This window comes from Lacerta agilis, chromosome 15 (assembly GCF_009819535.1).
Source record: "Lacerta agilis isolate rLacAgi1 chromosome 15, rLacAgi1.pri, whole genome shotgun sequence".
Taxonomy (NCBI): domain Eukaryota; kingdom Metazoa; phylum Chordata; class Lepidosauria; order Squamata; family Lacertidae; genus Lacerta; species Lacerta agilis.
Window position 1 is genome coordinate 11,104,706 of NC_046326.1, and position 17,936 is coordinate 11,122,641.

The window sequence follows — 17,936 nt, forward strand, 5'->3', positions numbered from 1 at the left end:
TTTATATGCCGCCCTATACCCAAAGGTCTCAGGGCAGTTCATAAAATAATAAAACGGGTTGGGGTGGAGAAGCCAGTACATTGTTTGTAAACTCCAGGACTTCTTTCTTCAATCTCAACCACTCCCCAAGGGATTATGTGGAAATTCCAAACTAAGGAATATTGAAGGAATGTTATTGTGGCCCAAGGGCCAGCATACTAAATTAAGGCATATCGAACCCCTCAGTTAACAGGGTACCAAATTTTATCAGTCGAATGCACATAAAAGAGATGTTAAGATACCTTGCCATTTTTTAATTGCTGGACTCTGCCAGGAAGAAGCCTGGTTTTCTAGTGGTGGACATGTTGTGAACTGCCCTGTAATCGATGGGTATAGGGTGGTATACAAATTTAATAAATAATAATAATAAATTTTAGGAGCCTGATAGAAAAGAAGTTTGCACGTTCTCAGAGGCACTTTTGTTATTGGAGCAGAGCTTTATGTGTTACACTTGTGGGCTTCAGGTTGAGATTGCCATTGCTAAAGCCACCCAGTGAACTCTATGGAAGAGAGAGAATTTGAACTTTGGTTTCCCCAGTCCTAGTCCCTTGCTACACTTACACCACATTAGCTCTCCTAACACTTGAAAAGAGTGTTCTGGGTCTTGGCTCTGGTTCAAATTATATTTAAATGTGGGTAGAATCAATGCATGGAGGGTAGGGCTGAGTCATTGGTTCTATCCTCCATTTATTTGCTTATTTCATTTTATGTATATCTTGCTTTTCAGCCAAGTTTTGCTGTCGAAACAGCTCACAACAATTCAGGAAAAAGATATTAGGCATGAGGGGTGCAGGGACTTCCCTATACATGTAGGAGGGACCAGGACTGTGGCTACTGGCAACTCTCCCCAGTGCTGATGCCCAGTGGCTATGCTTAATGAAAAAATATGCTATACGTGTGCAGGTGAGCATTAATGCTTCCAGAGAGGTGTGGCCAGCAGGCACATTTGCTCTTACTAGGTTTGGGGTTAGCTATTATTCTCCATGCATCAGGATGTCTTGAAGTATCTATAAAAGGCTCCAAAATAATCATCCAAACTCATCTGACCATATCACCAACACATGCCATTGAAAGGGTAAACAGGCTCTGAAAGATTTGAGTTTTGCTATGAATCGCTTGCATTTCTAATTAAAAGCTACAGGCTGAATTTCAGCTGGCTAACTTTTTTTTGCTAAGGCTCAATGTGTTTTACAAGTAGAAGCTATCCAGTCACCATTAAGTTCTATGGAGCCTACTAGTCCCAGGAAAGTATGCATAAGGTTGCAGTCATGCTGATCCTATTAAACTGGGTATTGTGTTATTTACTACTGTTCTTTTGTGTGGGTGTGTGATAATGGATCAACACAGCTGCCTGAATTTTTGGGCTCTCCTTTGGGGGCTGTCAGAATGGATTCCTTCACATCAACATTTACCACTACACCTCTGCCACAAGGATGCATCACAGTTACAGTATTTCTGATGGTCCTTCTCATCTCTGGTAGCAGGCTGGGCATCATGAGGGTTTTATCTGACTATATAATCAAAACGTCACCAAAAGGGTAGACAGGCCAGCTGGAACGAAGGCCTGCAGCATTCAGCAATATATTGGCTTGCCTTGCTGAAAACAAAGCTTTTGTTTGTGACTTTGCACTGTGCGGAGGCCAAGAACTCCAGCAGCAGAAAAGAGTGTGGAGAGATTAGCTGTTTCAATTTAAAAACAGAACGGGAAAACTTATAGGAGGGGGGGAAAAAACCACCCCCCTCCTCGGGAAAAAAATATTTGACAGGAATAGCTCAAAACACACTGAAATGCACTCACCAGCCTCCCAAGTCCCTGACTCTGTAGATAGATTCAAAGCAAAGGGTTTTAATTGCTAGCATTGGGAAGACACAGACAATAAACAGGATCAAATGAGCATTTCGGAGACCACCACTTCTTACTTTAATCAGCCTTTCTGGAACAATTGGCATGTTCCACTTGATAGTAAATAATGATTTTTATCGAGAGCTGCAATGAAAGTGTTTAGTTAATTTCTGCTCTTGGCTGTGCCTGGTGACTGTGTCTGAGGCTCTGTACCAGCTTAAAACGCAGCTACGTAGGTTGCTATTTTTCTCAGTTTGGATGGAGTGTGGTTTGGAAGGGAGGGGGCACAATAGAAATGATAGGATAGACACATTGTGACCAACATTCTGTAGATATAGATTGTGGCTAAGACCCTTGACAAACTAGCAGTGGGGGCGCACAGGATACTGAGCAAAGGGGAATGTGTACACAGCCTTGTTCAGAAGATTTGGGATGACAAAAGGAGACTAATTGGCACTTGAGGCCTGGAATGCTGGCCTAGTTAGGAGGGTGTAGGGAGGACAGCAGAGCTAGGGCTGAAGTTCAAAGTAGCAAAACTCAATAACCGTGGAAGCTTAACATGGTCACAATCGTTATTGTTTCTGTTCCACTACATTGTTTCTGCTAAAATCTACCTTATTTGTCTTGCTATAGACTATGGCTGAAACGTATGTAATCAGTTACCTAATTCATTTCAATGCATTTCAGTAGAAGAGAAATGTGTTGTTGTTTTTAAATGCAGAAAATAACACAGTTATTTATGTAACTTTGCAGACTAAAACAGCAACACTAGCAAACACAACTCGTATTCACTTGCGTGATTTCTGTTCCTGATATGTTGGACGAACATGCAGATTGTGGGGGTTTCTGCTACCCATTTTTGTTTCTGGTATAATTTTCTGACAGCCTTGTGCTCGATCATTCTACTATGGCCCAGCCTCTTGAGAATCATTTGACTGAAAGGTGGAGTAGAAATCTTCAGAATAAACACATTCATTGGCCAGGGTTAAGGGTTGCTAGGCTGTGTGGGTTTCGGTTTGGGGTATGTGGTATTTTTGACATGTGTGTTTTATTACAATCTAAGCCACCATGAACATCATTCAGTTGAAAGGTGGAACTTATGTCTTACCAATAAATGAATAATCAATGTTTTTGAACTAAGGGTAGCTCCCTGATTTGGACAGGTCAAAGACTATTGGTCTAACAAGCCTTTGCTGGATCCATTGTTGGGAAGCTATCCTGCCTGCAAATGTCACAACCTCTCCAGAAATCCTCCCTCCTCCCTGCCAACTGATGCAACTCCCTGGGGCAGATTTGCCAGCTAATAGCCAAAGCCCAGGAAGCTACATAGAACTTTTGCCACAAGGAGCACAAACTCACAGAGTACCTTTTCAAGGCCAGGGCATGCAAATGGCTCCCAGAATTCCCTTCTGTTGCCTGCCAGAACGTGCATTTCAGAGAGTTGTGGGTACAGCATGGCATGTGTCAAGTTCCCTAGGAACTGTGGGAGTGAGGCTGCAGACAGTGATCTGGAATTCTGAGCCACCTCCTTGTTCCAAGAAACTCTGAAAAACAAATCAGGCTTTTGCTGCGATATTATCTTTGCAAGTTTGGGAATATTGGTCATGTGTTGTTGTTTTTTAAATGCATGGTCATCTAATCCCTTGAAACCGAGGATGTAAGGCTCACGAAACTGGAAAACATCAGGTCTGACCAAAAGAGAAGAAAAGGGGGAGAGGGGGGAGAAACCAACACCCCACAACAACACACAGAGGCTCTGTCTATTGAAAGGACTTGGCAGAGTTCAGTGGTGGCAGAACAACTCCAAGCGGTACTAAGGGACGTGCCCAGAGTGGACAAATCATGCTAATTGTGTGCGAGAAGAACCTAAAACCAAACCCAAAATGAAGAGAGAAAGAGAAGTCTTGTCCAGAGTTCTCAGCGTGTCGGGTTTTGTGCACGTAGCTTGCCTTCTTATAATCAACTACACAGGTAGGAGAGCAGCACTCTTGAAAGCCTTTGGGGGAAAGGGCTGTGCGGTTTGGCAGATGCTCTTGTGAGGGGGATGAGGGTTTGGTTCAGAGGTGCTGAATGCCCAGGCACAGAGGTGAGAGTCAGTCAACACCTTTTTGTTGCCTCACATAACAGGGTCTCTGGCACTGGGGGGAACGATTTCTTCCCTCGCATTTCAGTGTCGTGAGAAAAGACTTCATCAAAGCGTTCTTTACAGAGGAGATTACTGAACTGTGCATCTCTAAAATTGGGGCACCACTTTGAACCATGTGCCCTCTGAAATGGAGGAGTTTTATTTATTTTTAAGCAGCAACAACAACAACTTTGCTGTGGCATGTTTGTGGCAGAGAGAACCCGGTTCCAACAGTGCTTCTCTGAAAAACACTGTGATGCTCAGACAAAATGTCATTGAGAGCCTATGCTTTGAACTCTCCATCCTCAATTTTATCTCAGGCTAAATATATTGTGTGGGCTCAGAAAGCAAATTGTGTCTGTGGTTTTTAAAAAAAATGCTTTTCCAGATATGCTGTGGACCTTATTTAACTTCCATTTATGCAACAACAACAAAATCAGCAGAACTGGTGTGATGTATGGAGGATCCATGCCATACATTTAAATGCATATTTCAAGCACATGACTTCCCCCCAAATAATCTTGGGAACTGTAGTTTCCCCCTTACGGAGCAGCAATTCCCAGTACCCTTAACCAACTACAGTTCCAGCATTATTTGAAGGAAGTAATGTATTTTAAACGTGCATACTTAAAATGCATGGTGTGGATCTTGCCATAGTGACAAAGAGACTGTAGCTACAAACTAGGAAGTCCTCAGTTCGAAATTAAGCACTGCTATGAACTCAACAGGTGATTCACTCAGTTTTACTCCTCTCCCCCATATCTGCAATTCAGGGGAAATAACTGACTTGCCTTTTGAGGTTATTGGGAGTATTGGAAGGAAATACCTGTATGTGTTAATTGTTTTACAACCTCTCAATCAGTAAATAAATGCCGTGATAAGATGTTAATTTCCATTACCCTGATCCTAAACATACGGGGCACATTTCAATAAGTTAGTTCTGATATCATAGTATTGGAGAGTTGGAAGGAATCATGAGGGTCCTTTATTCCAACCCCCTGCAATGCAGGAATCTTTTGACCATTTCATTAAGTTAGTTCTGATGTTGTTGCCATTGTAAACCATGGAGTGGGACTTAGCTATGTTACTGTCGTAACAATACAAGCCTATGCATGTTTGCATTCAAGTAAGGGGCACACAGAATTGGAACCTTAACTTCCATTTATTCCACTGTGACTTCAGCTGCAATCCTATACAATTGTACTTGAGTGTAAGGGTTATTGAACTCCTTTAGATCTGCTTCTGACTCAGCATGTATAGTATTATATTGTTAGCTGTGACCTCTTGCTACCTTATGCCCAGAATGTAATATGTCCTGTTCACACTGTTAAGTGATGGGGTGCCTGCATGCCTTCCAGTTGTGCAGTGGTTTAAATACACATTTCACCTGTATGGAACTGAATGAAGCCTTATTTCTTCCAAGTGATATGCTCTGAACTTGAATGTATGAAGCTTACATGTAGATTGCACACCTCCAGTAGAGTTAGTGAGGTTCCGCCCAGGCAGCTGTGGAGCTTCATGCTCCGGCACCGGGGGTGGTGGTGGTGGAGAGCAGGTAGGGGCGGGGCTGGCGTGTGTTCTGGGGGCAGGGCACGCCGCCTGGAGAGGTGTAGCATGCGTCCTGGGGGCATGGTGCACGTCCTGGGGGAGGGGCATGCTGCCTGTAGGGGCATGGCGCCCAGCACGGGTGGGGGGACAGCCCCGATGGCACCCTACAGGGATCGCACTGCTGGGGGCGGTGTGCTCCCCCCGCACTCCTCTTCCTCCGCCAGTACTCCCAGGTTGCCATTGCCATGATTATGATTTAGGAAGCGGTCCTGTTGTTTTCACTGCTGCTTGTGCCATGGGCTCTTATACTAACTAGACCATTGGTTAATGCATCCTTCATGTGAACCATATCCTCCCAGTATATCTGCTTGAATGGGTGCCAGATGGGTTTTGAATTTTAAACCTAATTTTCACACAGATTGTCTAATTGTATATTTAGTGACTGGTGAAACGCCAGCCTTCTTGTTTTGTTACTGGATCAATGTTCCTATTATACATAGAACTTGGTAATTCTTCAGCTAGCATGGCTTGAGTGCAAAAAATTAGTTTCCCCTCCCTCATGCCAATCAAATGATTTTTAATCATCTCCTGTGATTTATTCCCCCCCCCCATCTCCTTTCACACATAACTTCTAAACATCTTGGCCTACCAGGACTGTAAACCTTTTAAAACTTGAGCCTGATTTGTGATCCTTTTCATATCCCTCTCATCTCCTCACCCGATAAGGTCCTTTTTTATTCCTACCATAGCCCCACTGTGATTTTTCCTACCTACATCCTTCTGAAATCCCATTAGCTAACACTGGCTACAAACATGTTATACAACACATGAGCAACAGCACATATTAGATGCCCCTCTTGAGCTAACAGAACAAAGAGCTTCCTAAAAGATGCAATATAAACAAAGATATTTCCTCAAAAACCAGACTATGAAAGAAAAACACACGTCACCTGTCAACTTTCAGAAGTCAACTGTCACACATTTAACTCATTCAAATATAAATAATTTCCTTTCCATTCTATCCAGATTTCGGCATCGAGCGTCCCGAAACCCACCTCTTTTACACTGCCAAGTTTCATATAATTTTGTAGGGTCGGAAGGGACCCCAAGGGTCATCCGGTCCAACTTCTATCAAATCAGTCTGTTGGGCCATTTTCAGACTACAAGCCAGAAGTGGAGAACCTCTGACCCATGGGCCAAACTGTGCTGGAGAGGCAGTTCTCTCCAAACCATGCCCACCTGTCCTACAGGTACAGGGGTGGGTACGGCTGTGGCTTCAAAGCAACAAATGGAAGCTTAAAGTGAGCACTCAATTGCTCCTTTGCTTGTAGCAAGGTGCCCTCTCATCACCCATCAACTGGGGGTGTGTGTGCCTTGCTCAGAAGTGGATTCCATTGAAATCACTTCTAAATCAGAGGTTCTCCTCCACTGAAACTGCTGCTCAAACCTCTGGAAACTGCTCCTGAATAAGACGTGCTCTGGGCAGTGAGGGCCTACCTTGCTCTGGGAGCATTTTGCCAGCCTTGGTTGGATGAAGGAGAATTCCCTCATGCAGATGATGCCTGCCAAAATCAGGTTTCATTTCCCTCCGCTCCATCCTTCAGTGCCCAAAACGCATCCCTCTTCTATAAACCACCATAGAGCAGGCTTCTTCAACCTCTGCCCTCCAGATGTTTTTGGCCTACAACTCCCATGATCCCTAGCTAGCAGGACCAGTGGTCAGGGATGATGGGAATTGTAGTCTCAAAACATCTGGAGGGCCGAGGTTGAGGAAGCCTGCCATAGAATATAAGCGGGGAACCCCCACCCCCCCAGCACAAGCCCCAGTTTGGCCCAACAAGGCCATTTCCCTCAAACCACGGCCACCTGCCCCACGACGGACATCATATATGACGTCAGGTGTGGAGCAGATAAGGATGTGGCTATAAAGGACCCATTGGGAGCTTCAAATGAGCTCCTAATTGTTCCTTTGCTAGCAGGGCTCGCTAATACCACCTGTCAACAAGCGCTACTCGGGTCACCTACAGCAGTGACGGTTGCAGGGGTTTGCAATCAGCACTGGTCACCTTCAAAGCTAAGCTTTCCTTGGATTCAAGGTGCACATGGAAACAGAATTCAAAACACCTTGTCGTACCAGTTACAACATATTGGCAGTTACAGAAAGCCCCTTTTAACAATGTCAGGTGGATAAGTAGGCCCACCTGTGAAAGGTGGCCCGTGGGGAGTAGGGGAATTAATTCGCTATCCCTGCCATCCTGGCTCCCACCCTAGTTCCTAATTATACCGGCAAGATGAGATTCAGTGCTACAATTGTGGCCTTACAATAAATATTATTATCCAGGGAAACAGAGAGAGTATGATGAAATTCATATATTGCTCAGAGCCTGGGGTATGTCCCCCTCTTTCCACCCACTCATTTAATTTACTTTTGAAGGTGCTACTCTTAGAACTATGTAACACTTGTGCTATTTCCCCCCTTGCTGCTTAAGACTGTATGCACCCCCCCCTTCATCAGTTGTGCTGCAAGCATACTTGGAACACTGTGTCCCGGGCTTTGAAGCTGGACAAAGCTGAATGAAGAAGTGTTTCTCTAGAGCACGCAAGACTTTCATGCCTGCTTTGATCTGAAAGTGGCTCTAAATGCACACTTACTCAGGGGGGCCGTGTTAACATAGTTCAGAATTCCTACGCAGATGGTGCTTCTGTACAGAACAGTTGAGAAATCTGCAGGTCGATTGTAACGTGTCCATCACATGGTGGTGGTGTGTCTGTTTACATGCCCTGCAATGCTGCGACTTGGGTGAGGCAGTTTGCTAGTGTGTACACAGTATAAAATGCAGTCATCATATACACGCTAATCTGAAAGCTGGTATCGTGTTCGTTTTTACACCGAAGTGTAATGTGTGCAGGAATTTTGTAGTATGTCAGGCAGCATTCGCACCAAATGCAATACATCAATAGCTCAAGCAGTGTTTTCCTTCACAGCTCTTCCTGTGCATACCAAACGGCATCTGAGAGCTGGTTCTGCTATTATTTATTTATTTATTTATATAAGAATTTTATTAAATTTTCCATACAAACAACATAAAAACAGAGAAAAAACAATATAAAACAATATAAAAGAAAAACATAAAAAACACATTACACAAAAACAATCAAATAAAACACAAAAACCTATCAATCTACTTCTTATAACCTCATTTCTTATCTTATTTGGGGGACCTCCCCCGTTCCCTCTTCTGCGTACATTTCTAATTTACTTTAGTAACTTCCTGACTATTTTAATAAACATTTACCAATATTCTGCATCTTAACCTTAACTCATCTTATCCCTATCACTATTCCTTAATCTTATCACATTAATCTTAACATCTTATATTTCTATCTTATACTATTTTTAAATTACCTTCAATCTTCACTTCTTATATAATACTTCAACCTAACATTTTATAGCTATTGCCTATTATTTACACTGATTTCACTTCAAATATTCAATTTTTCACGTTGTTTCAGATAGTCTTTAAATTTCTTCCAATCTTCTTGCACCGTCTCCTCCCTCTGATCTCGGAGCTTCGTGGTCAGTTCTGTGAGTTCCATGTAGTCAATTAACTTCATCTGCCATTCTTCAACTGTTGGGAGCTCCTCACCTTTCCAGTATTTAGCAATCAAAATTCTAGCAGCGGTAGTGGCGTACATAAAGAACACTATATCTTTCCTATGTATCTCATGATTGGATATGCCCAATAGGAAGGCCTCTGGTTTCTTAGAAAAGGTGTATTTAAAAACTTTCTTAAGCTCGTTATATATCTTCTCCCAGAAGTCCTTAACCTTTGGACACGTCCACCACATGTGATAGAAGGTACCTTCTACTTTCTTGCATTTCCAGCATTCATTACTCAATCCATGGTACATCTTTGCTAACTTAACTGGTGTTAAATACCATCTATAAATCATCTTCATCATATTCTCCTTTAAAACATTACAAGCAGTAAATTTGGTACCTTCCCTCCACAACCTCTCCCACTCTGCAAACATAATATTATGTCCCACATCTTTCGCCCAGTCAATCATTACAGATTTAACCATCTCATCTTTCGTATGCCACTCCAACAACAAATTATACATCCTAGAAAGGTTTTTTGGAGTTTGTATCTATCAGTTCTGTTTTCAGCTTGGTTCTGCTATTACTTTTATCCATGCAAGGACTAGCAAGTTTGACGTGAGACGTGGGTTCAAGTCCTACCAGTGCTATTTTTCTAGAGGTGCCGGAACTCACCATGAACACCTCCCTCGTCCTCTTAGAATGGCAGTGGCACCCACCTAAGAGGTGCTGGAACTGAGTTCCTGTGAGTTTCACCTGGGGGGGGGGAGCCCTGAGTCATACCACTACCCATTGTTTGAGCTTGGGCAATCTGAAATGAGTGACCAACCTTCGACCCTACAAATGTTGTTGAACTCCAATCCCCATCAGTCCCAGCCGGCATAGAGTATATACCATTTTTAATTCCCTCTTTAAAAAAAAAAACCTCTTTCACAAAATAAAATAATCTAGTTGAACCCGTGTCTACTGTGCTCGTTCCCTAGTTGCTGGGAATTCTTTTTCTTCTAGAATCAAAGGGAGGCATAACCTGACTTCTGCCACCAGGCAGGACACTGAGAGGTTGCACTCCCTGCTTTGCAGGAAGATCGCCAGGACACAGAGGAGACCAGCTTGACCCCATTCATTAGTTCCTGAAGGACCAGCTTCTCTAATATTTGCTTTCCCATTCTCTCCTCATTTCATCCCTCCCTCTCTTGCCTATCATATTGCAAGCTGGCAGGCAGGGACTGTCATAGCTTTTTAAATATGTGCAGTACCATTCAACCCTAAGTCATACCATTCAACCCAGTGTGAATTAATTCATAATCGCAACCTATTTTTTCCTAATTTGATTCGCAAACATATTGCAGATTTCAACTCACGCTCAGTAGTCTCCACTTCAATATTCCCTTCAAACTTGTTTGATAACTGCAGATGGACGCCTCTGTTTCAGGACTTGTCAATCAGTCAATCATTTCCCCTTTCTAAGCTCAGCTGTATGCTGTTTTCCAAAACCTGTTTATGATATGTTCCGCCTTCCAGAGCTTATTGTTACCTAGGTAACGCCTGGCCATTTGCTATTCAAGGTGCTAGCCTTGCTTGTTTGTTCCCATGAAGTCATGAATAGGTGCGGCTGGATGCGTTATGGCTGCCACTCAGTATTAAGAACCCTTGGACCCGTGGTAAAGACATATGCAATGGAATGCCTCCTTGCTGAATAGAGCCATTCATCCACTGGGGTGGCAGTTCGTTGCACACAGATTTGGAAAACAGACGTGTGCCATCATCTAATTTGCAGCTCATGGATTATATTTATGGAGGGCATTTGGTGGAAGAGTTGAGGCTGGGAAATGTTAAGGCAAGACTCCAATTTGATTGCACATGCATTTTAAGAACTGTGGGGCTGTGCTTCTGGTGCAATTATTTAATCAACCTAGAAAACAAATTCTGGCCTTCAGCCAGATGGCTTCCAGGGTGTTTCATGATGATTGACAGTCATTAAGTCCAGGCAAGAAAAGGAATACAGCAAAGCAAGTCAGTCTTAATACACCTTAGGTGGTGACCAGAGAGAGAGACTTTTTGGTGGTTGCAAACCCTACCTTACAGAACTCTCTTTCCTGGAAAGCTTGCCTGATGCCTACAAAGGCACCCAGAGGTTGATATATATGGGATTTTAAAATGCACTCACAACTTGAGAAATAGCATAACTGATACCCATGGGAGATTTCCTCCCAATGCAAAATCAACTTTGGAGGAACAATGTTTAAAGCATTCATTCATCCTAATTTGCTCATGAAAAGCTTACTCAGTGGCTGGGTTATGCCCAGTCTTTGCTTATGGGCAGTGCCGGATTTACGTATAAGCTAAACAAGCTATAGCTTAGAGCCCCACTCTCTTGGGGCCCCCAAACAAATTTAAAGGGGGGGAAAACCCTGGATGTAGGCTACATTTCCAAAATATAAGATAAAAAACAAATAAAATAAAACCTACATACAGCAACAGTGTTTTGTGTTGTGTAGGCTCCTATGATGTAAGTAATAGCCTGCTCCCTAAAATATCACTTTTTTTTAGACTTCCGGCGAGGTCGCCATCACGGGTGGTCGTGGGTTGCCTCGGCAGCGAGGCGACCCAGTCCAGCCCGGGGGTTGGAGCCCCGCCACCGCTACGCGGGGCTCCGGTGAGGCGCGGGAAGAGCGTCCCGCGCCTCGGGCTCCCCGGCGGTCCCGCTAGGCTCCGCACCCTTCCCTCGTTCCCCCTGTAAAGGGGGAGTGGGGGTGAAGGGAGCGCGGAGCTGGGCCATTAGGGGAAATGCCCCAACCGGGCGGAAAAGCGGCGAGTACTGGCCGTGACGAGCGACGACGTTCTCCCTGAGAGATGAAAGGAAAAGAAGCCCGGAGGTCGTGAGTACTTGATTGGATTAATTGCTGAACTTAAAGACTTAACGATCCGGGAGGCTTTAGACAAAGGAAGTCTGCCTCCCTCCCTTCGGTGGCAAGAAAATAACGGTCTGTGATACTGTTGCTACTGGATGGCTACATTGTTAAGATTTTTTCATAAGTGAGACCTTATAGATCTCCCTTTGGGGAGGAAGAGGATGGAGAATATTCCTTTTGAAAGTTATGGTCTTAGCACCCCGGTTTCAGAGAAAATGGCTGCGAAAAGTCTGAGTTGAAGTGGAAAATTACTGTTACAAGATGGACAACATTGAAATAGAAACTGAAACTTGATACCTATGCCCGTCCTCACCATGTTGGGCTTTGTTTTCGAAATTGTTTTGAACTCTGGATTAACTGACGAACAAAGGATTATTATTCTGAAACTGGAACTGCTTAATCAGAAATTGAAGGTTTTGAGTGGGGATATGAAGAAAAATCTATTTCCCACAGAGGAGACCTTTCAGGTATTCGATACTATGGAAGAGAGCCTTGGCAAAGAGCTGAAGGGGATGATTGGAATACTGAGAGAGATGGCTTGGCGACTCCCGGAAAAAGAAACGTCCTTCGGTGGTGGCAGCCCGGGGACGGCGAGGAATGTTATATCCAGCCCCCGAGGTGAGAGCTCGGGAGCGAAAGGCAAGAAATTAAGATTTTTACAAATAGAAGAAGAATGCAGCATAGAATGGGAGAAGCCGAAAGAAGATGAGCAGTGCACCCTGATGTTCGAAGCAAGGTCTGTTGGAGACTGTCTGGTTCTGTGGATGTTCAAGAAAAGAGGACAATTTGAGGAGTGGTTCCGGTGTAAGATGGAGAAGGACATTGGACAGAGGGGGGATAGGGTGAAATGTGTTAAGTGCAGAATATAAATGGTTTGCTATGGTAATCTGAAATCGGAGGGATGAGACATTAAGTTTTATTTTATTTTTTAACAAGAAAAGGGATATTTTAAATTTCTATGTTACTAGCAGCAGTTTAAGGGAAAGAAGAATAGTTTAGATTTGATGTAAGAATGAGATGTTAAGATATAAAGTTATGTTACCAACTATTATGGATTAAGATGTTTGTTTAAATTTGAATTTAATCTCTTTTTTTGAGAGATGAAGTTATTAAAGTAGAATCTGGATTTGGAACCGAAGGAGAGAAGGCGGGGGAAGTCAATTGTAAAGATTTGAAACTAGAATTTTTTTCATTGTGTGTGTAAAAAAGAAGAAGAATTGTGGTTATGTTTGTCTTTGTTTTGTATAAATGTGGGTGGGTGATGGTATTCTTTGTTATGGAAAAAACCAATAAATTCTTTATAAAAAAAATATCACATTTTTTTATGTGCAAATGGCTTTAGATACCTATTAGGTCCATAAATTACCATATGGGGCCTTCTCGGTAGTGGCATCTGCCCTGTGGAATGCCCTCCCACCAGATGGCAAAGAGAAAAACAACTACCAGACTTTTAGAAGACATCTAAAGGCAGCCCTGTTTAGGGAAGCTTTTAATGTTTAATAGATTTTAATGCTCTGTTGGAAGCTGCCCAGAGTGGCTGGGGAAACCCGGCCAGATGGGCGGGGTATAAATAATAAATTATTATTATTATATTATTATATAGCATACATTTTTTGGAGTAAGAAGTGTGCATGCACACGAAAGCTCATACCAAGAACAAACTTAGTTGGTCTCTAAGGTGCTACTGGAAGGAATTTTTTTTATTTTTTATTTTGTTTTGACTATGGCAGACCAACACGGCTACCTACCTGTAACTGGACCTACAGATTTTGTTAGTTAGTTTTCAATACCTGAAGGAACTTGTCCTTCTGGATGCCAAGATCCTTGGATGAGGCCCCACAGGTTGTGCTGCCACTTGCTCACAACAAGCAGGGCGAGGGCCTTTTCCACTGTGGTGCCCAGCTTATGGAACTGCCTGCTCCAAAATAAGGCAAGCGTCAACACTGATGTGTTCTCTATGTTTGCTAAAGACCCATCAGTCCACCTAGGCCAGGCATGTCCAAACCCTGCTTGGGGGGCCCTGTGGCAGTTTATTTATTGGGGTCAAAAGCCTTAAAAAAGCTACAACAACCTCAATCCTAAAAAAGCACATTAAATTTGGGGGGAAACTCCCAAAAAAGCTCAACAACTCTGGTTGGCCCTCACACATGTTCACTTCATCAAATCTGGCCCTCTTTGAAAAAAGTTTTGGCACCCCTGAGGCATTTGTAGGTTTGGCACTGTGGTCTAAACCACAGAGCCTAGGGCTTGCTGATCAGAAGGTCGGTGGTTCGGATCCTTGCGACGGGGTGAGTACCCGTTGCTCGGTCCCTGCTCCTGCCAACCTAGCAGTTCGAAAGCACATCAAAGTGCAAGTAGATAAATAGGTACCACTCTGGCGGGAAGGTAAATGGCGTTTCCATGCGCTGCTCTGGTTCGCCAGAAGTGGCGTAGTCCTGCCAATAAAGCAAGATGAGTGCCACAACCCCAGAGTTGTCCGCGACTGGACCTAACGGTTAGGGGTCCCTTTACCCTCTAATACTGTATATGGGTAGTTTATCCAGCTGTTCTCCTGTGAATATGCTGATATACCTCCTTGCCAAGGACGCAAGGGACCCTAGGTAGGGTGGCTCCGCCTCTTTTTCATCTTAGGCTCCCAGGGATACTTCATCAGGTATCAACCTGGAGGGTGGATCCTCACCATTGCCATTCAAATTGTTTGTGTGCACTGCATCATGTGATTGATTATGTGGGACGGGGCTCCCCCCATATTTTATTCAACTTGGCACCTCTGTGCATGACAAGACTAGGCAAAACTGCATACAAAAACGAGGAGAAATGTGCACCGAAACACTGGCAAATTTTCAGGAGGGCTTAGAAAGAAAATCACAGAGCGATGTGGCAATGTGGAGCGCTGAATTTAAGGTAGGCAACATGAGAAAGGAAAAGAAACCAGAATTGATCCTCCATTCCTCCTTGTCCAGAGGGCTTTTTGCCCCCTCATTCCCCTCTGGCACCACATCCGCAGGGGGATATCAACTTGAGGGTCCGAGACGGTGCGTTAAGTGGCCCCGAGAGTCCAAAAATGCTTTGAACTCGTTCAATTGCCTCCCTTGCTGAGAAGGGGGGATAAAAGAAAAAAGCAAAGCAAATCAGGTGCGTTTCTAAGGAGAAGGCCATAATGAAGGTCTCTTCTGGGGTTTCCTCAGGCTGTGCCAGACAAGAAGTGCCGCTATCGGGGGGCTGGGGAGACTCAGCTGTCTCTGCTGCCTTTGTCTAGTTGCTGATTATTACATTTGCCAGGTCCTTGATGCAGCCTAGTGAATCACAAATGCTGATCTTCCTTACACTGCAGGCTTTTAAACTTGGGCCAGGAAGGAACTAAAGCCCAACAACCACAAGCTTTGTATTCGGCTCCTGGCAGCCTCATTTCTGCCCCCCCCATAAGCTGGAGCTGGTGCCTAGGAGACCAGCATGCCCCCACCTTCCCTCTTCCTGCAGGGAGTTACTATGCTCACGATACAAAATGTACTGGAAGAAGAAGCCAGCCTTCCAAAACAGTCATCCTAAATCCTTTGCCAACACTTATTCCCTCACTCCCTCGGTTTAAAGGAAATAATACATCGGATTCTGTCCCCAGTATCCAAGCAGTTGGAAGAGTTCCCCAAAAGAACATCTAGTCTAACCCACCTGCTGTGTGAGACAAGACCACCCAGCCACTTCTTCCCTCATCATCAACCTGAGGAGTCGAAGCAGGATTCGCACCAGCATCTGGCGCCTTTGGGCAGCTGCTGGGGCTGATGCACTTTCCCATGCACTTCCCCTTCACTTTCCTTATCACAAGAAAGTCTGATCTTTTGAGGAGGTGGGTTTGTTTCATGACGCCTAATCAGCTCCAGTTGTGCAACCTGAATTTACTGGTATGTGATTTGACGCCACGCCAAAACACTGACATTCTAGAAGATCATTAAATGGATATTATTTTTGCGTTTAGGAAAGGTAGCTTCTCTGGAATAGGAAAAAAAATGTCAGTTCTGTTAAGCATTCCATGTTCAGTCTCTAAAGAATATGAACTGGGTGTTTCATTTATTTTCGTTGTACAGTAGCTGGTTTCCACTGTGTCTTTTCTCCATCAAGTGTTAGCTCTGAATGTGTTAGTTGGGTAGTTCTGAATGCAAACTGCACAGATTACAGAAGTGTTCATAACCTCTTGGTAATCTGAAACAGCAGTGTTTTCCAGACCAGGCCACTTTGGAATGAACGTTTTTCTCCAGGGTTGAAATGCATGTTCTGGTTTGTCTTCTTGGCTATATTCAGTGGTGTTGATGAGTCGCTTAAAAGTGCACCATGTGGGTTATTCTGCCTCAGTATTTTCTTAGGAGGGTATCCTTCTCTTTTGGCTTCCCTGATTACTTGGGGGCAGTGATATAGTCATGTGGGGACAGGTGTAAGATATATGGAATGACTGGGATTCTGCTAACCTAAATTAGGTCCACTGTCATTCTTGAGTTCACCTGGAATGTGAAAGCAAACAAATGCATTCTTCAGTTGAGCAAATGCAATAGGCAATATCAGGCAAGAAGGATATCTCCCTGTGGGATTTGGCATCTTTCCGCAGGGCCTGCAAGACGGAGCTGTTTCACCTAGCCTTTGGGTTGGTTTCAGTTTAACCCTGATGTTTCGTTCTTTTGGGGTGATTGGTGGGCTGTTTAAAAATGAGGCTGAAGTTTAGATTTAGTTTTAAATTGTATTTTAATCTGTATTTTAATGAACTGTTTTATGTTTTTGTTGTGATTTTATTGGTGTTAGCCGGCCTGAGCCCGGTTTGGCGGGGAAGGACCGGGTATAAATAAAATTTTTATTATTGATTATTATTATTATTTATTATATTGGTTTGCTTGCACTGGCTCAGCCTCTCCTGCATCGAACACTTTCCTTTCAATATGCCCATTTTTCATTGGATGTCAGGACTGGGCATCCGTCTCCCATCCATTCAGATCAGATAAGATATTTAAAGAGCTTCTCTCTGTGAGCAAGCATAGTGATGGCTAATATAGGAGATTCCCCCCCCCCAACTGTGGATGGGGCATGGCTATACCATTATGTGGTCCTGTCCCCCTTTTCCCCCTCTTTAAGACTTACCAGTCATTTTGTGTTAAGTCACACCTCCATGGCAGCCATTTTGTGACTGGCAGCCATGACACTTTCTCAAAATTCCAAATGCCCCCAAAATGTTTGCAACTCCTGATCTGTTGGGTAAAGACGTAGCGGTTAGAGGTGTCTTCCAATTGGCAATACCCTATATCAGTCTTACTCAGACCAGAGCCATTAAAATCAATGGATTTAAGGAACTTAATACCATTTATTTCAATTGGTTTATTCTGTGTATCATTTTGTTGAAAATAACCCATTCAGTTGATCTGTTTCTTCTGCCGTTGTCACAGTATAAGAGTTTGCTCTTTATGTCATTTCCAATGCTGCTCAGGTCCATCAATTTCAAAGTGTCTGCTCTGAATAGAAGTTAATTTGATATAACCCAAGAGTGTCTGCTTGGCTTATTTGCTGGATTTCATTTGAACTTCATGTTCTTGGTGGATACAGTCTTGGATTTCCATCCTCATGGACTGTGGTGCAACAATAAACTTCCCTTTTGTTATTAGATCTTCCAGTTCACTGAGTTGTTCATGGTCAGTAAAATATTTTTACTCTTCACTGAAGCATTTCTATATCCCAGTATGATATTCTGTATATCCTGTTCTGCTAATGGACAGAAATCAGGACCATGGAAAGCTCTCAGTCAACCTTGTGGGCTGTTGTTCTCCCAGCTATTACACATAATGAAGATATATTGTCTCAGCAGAGAACTAACTCTGGGGATGCTGCTGGGGG

The 17,936-nt window shown here is 43.6% G+C and overlaps 1 protein-coding gene across 1 annotated transcript in view; it reads left to right on the plus strand.

Moving 5' to 3' along the window:
- Positions 1 to 3,281: 3,281 nt before the first annotated feature.
- Positions 3,282 to 17,936, plus strand: part of HEPACAM (hepatic and glial cell adhesion molecule) — a 37,015-nt gene continuing 22,360 nt past the window's right edge. The window contains exon 1 of the mRNA XM_033172372.1: positions 3,282 to 3,853. Within this exon, the coding sequence (XP_033028263.1) occupies positions 3,766 to 3,853 (88 nt within the window). The 5' untranslated portion in view covers positions 3,282 to 3,765. The remainder of the gene's footprint in view (positions 3,854 to 17,936) is intronic.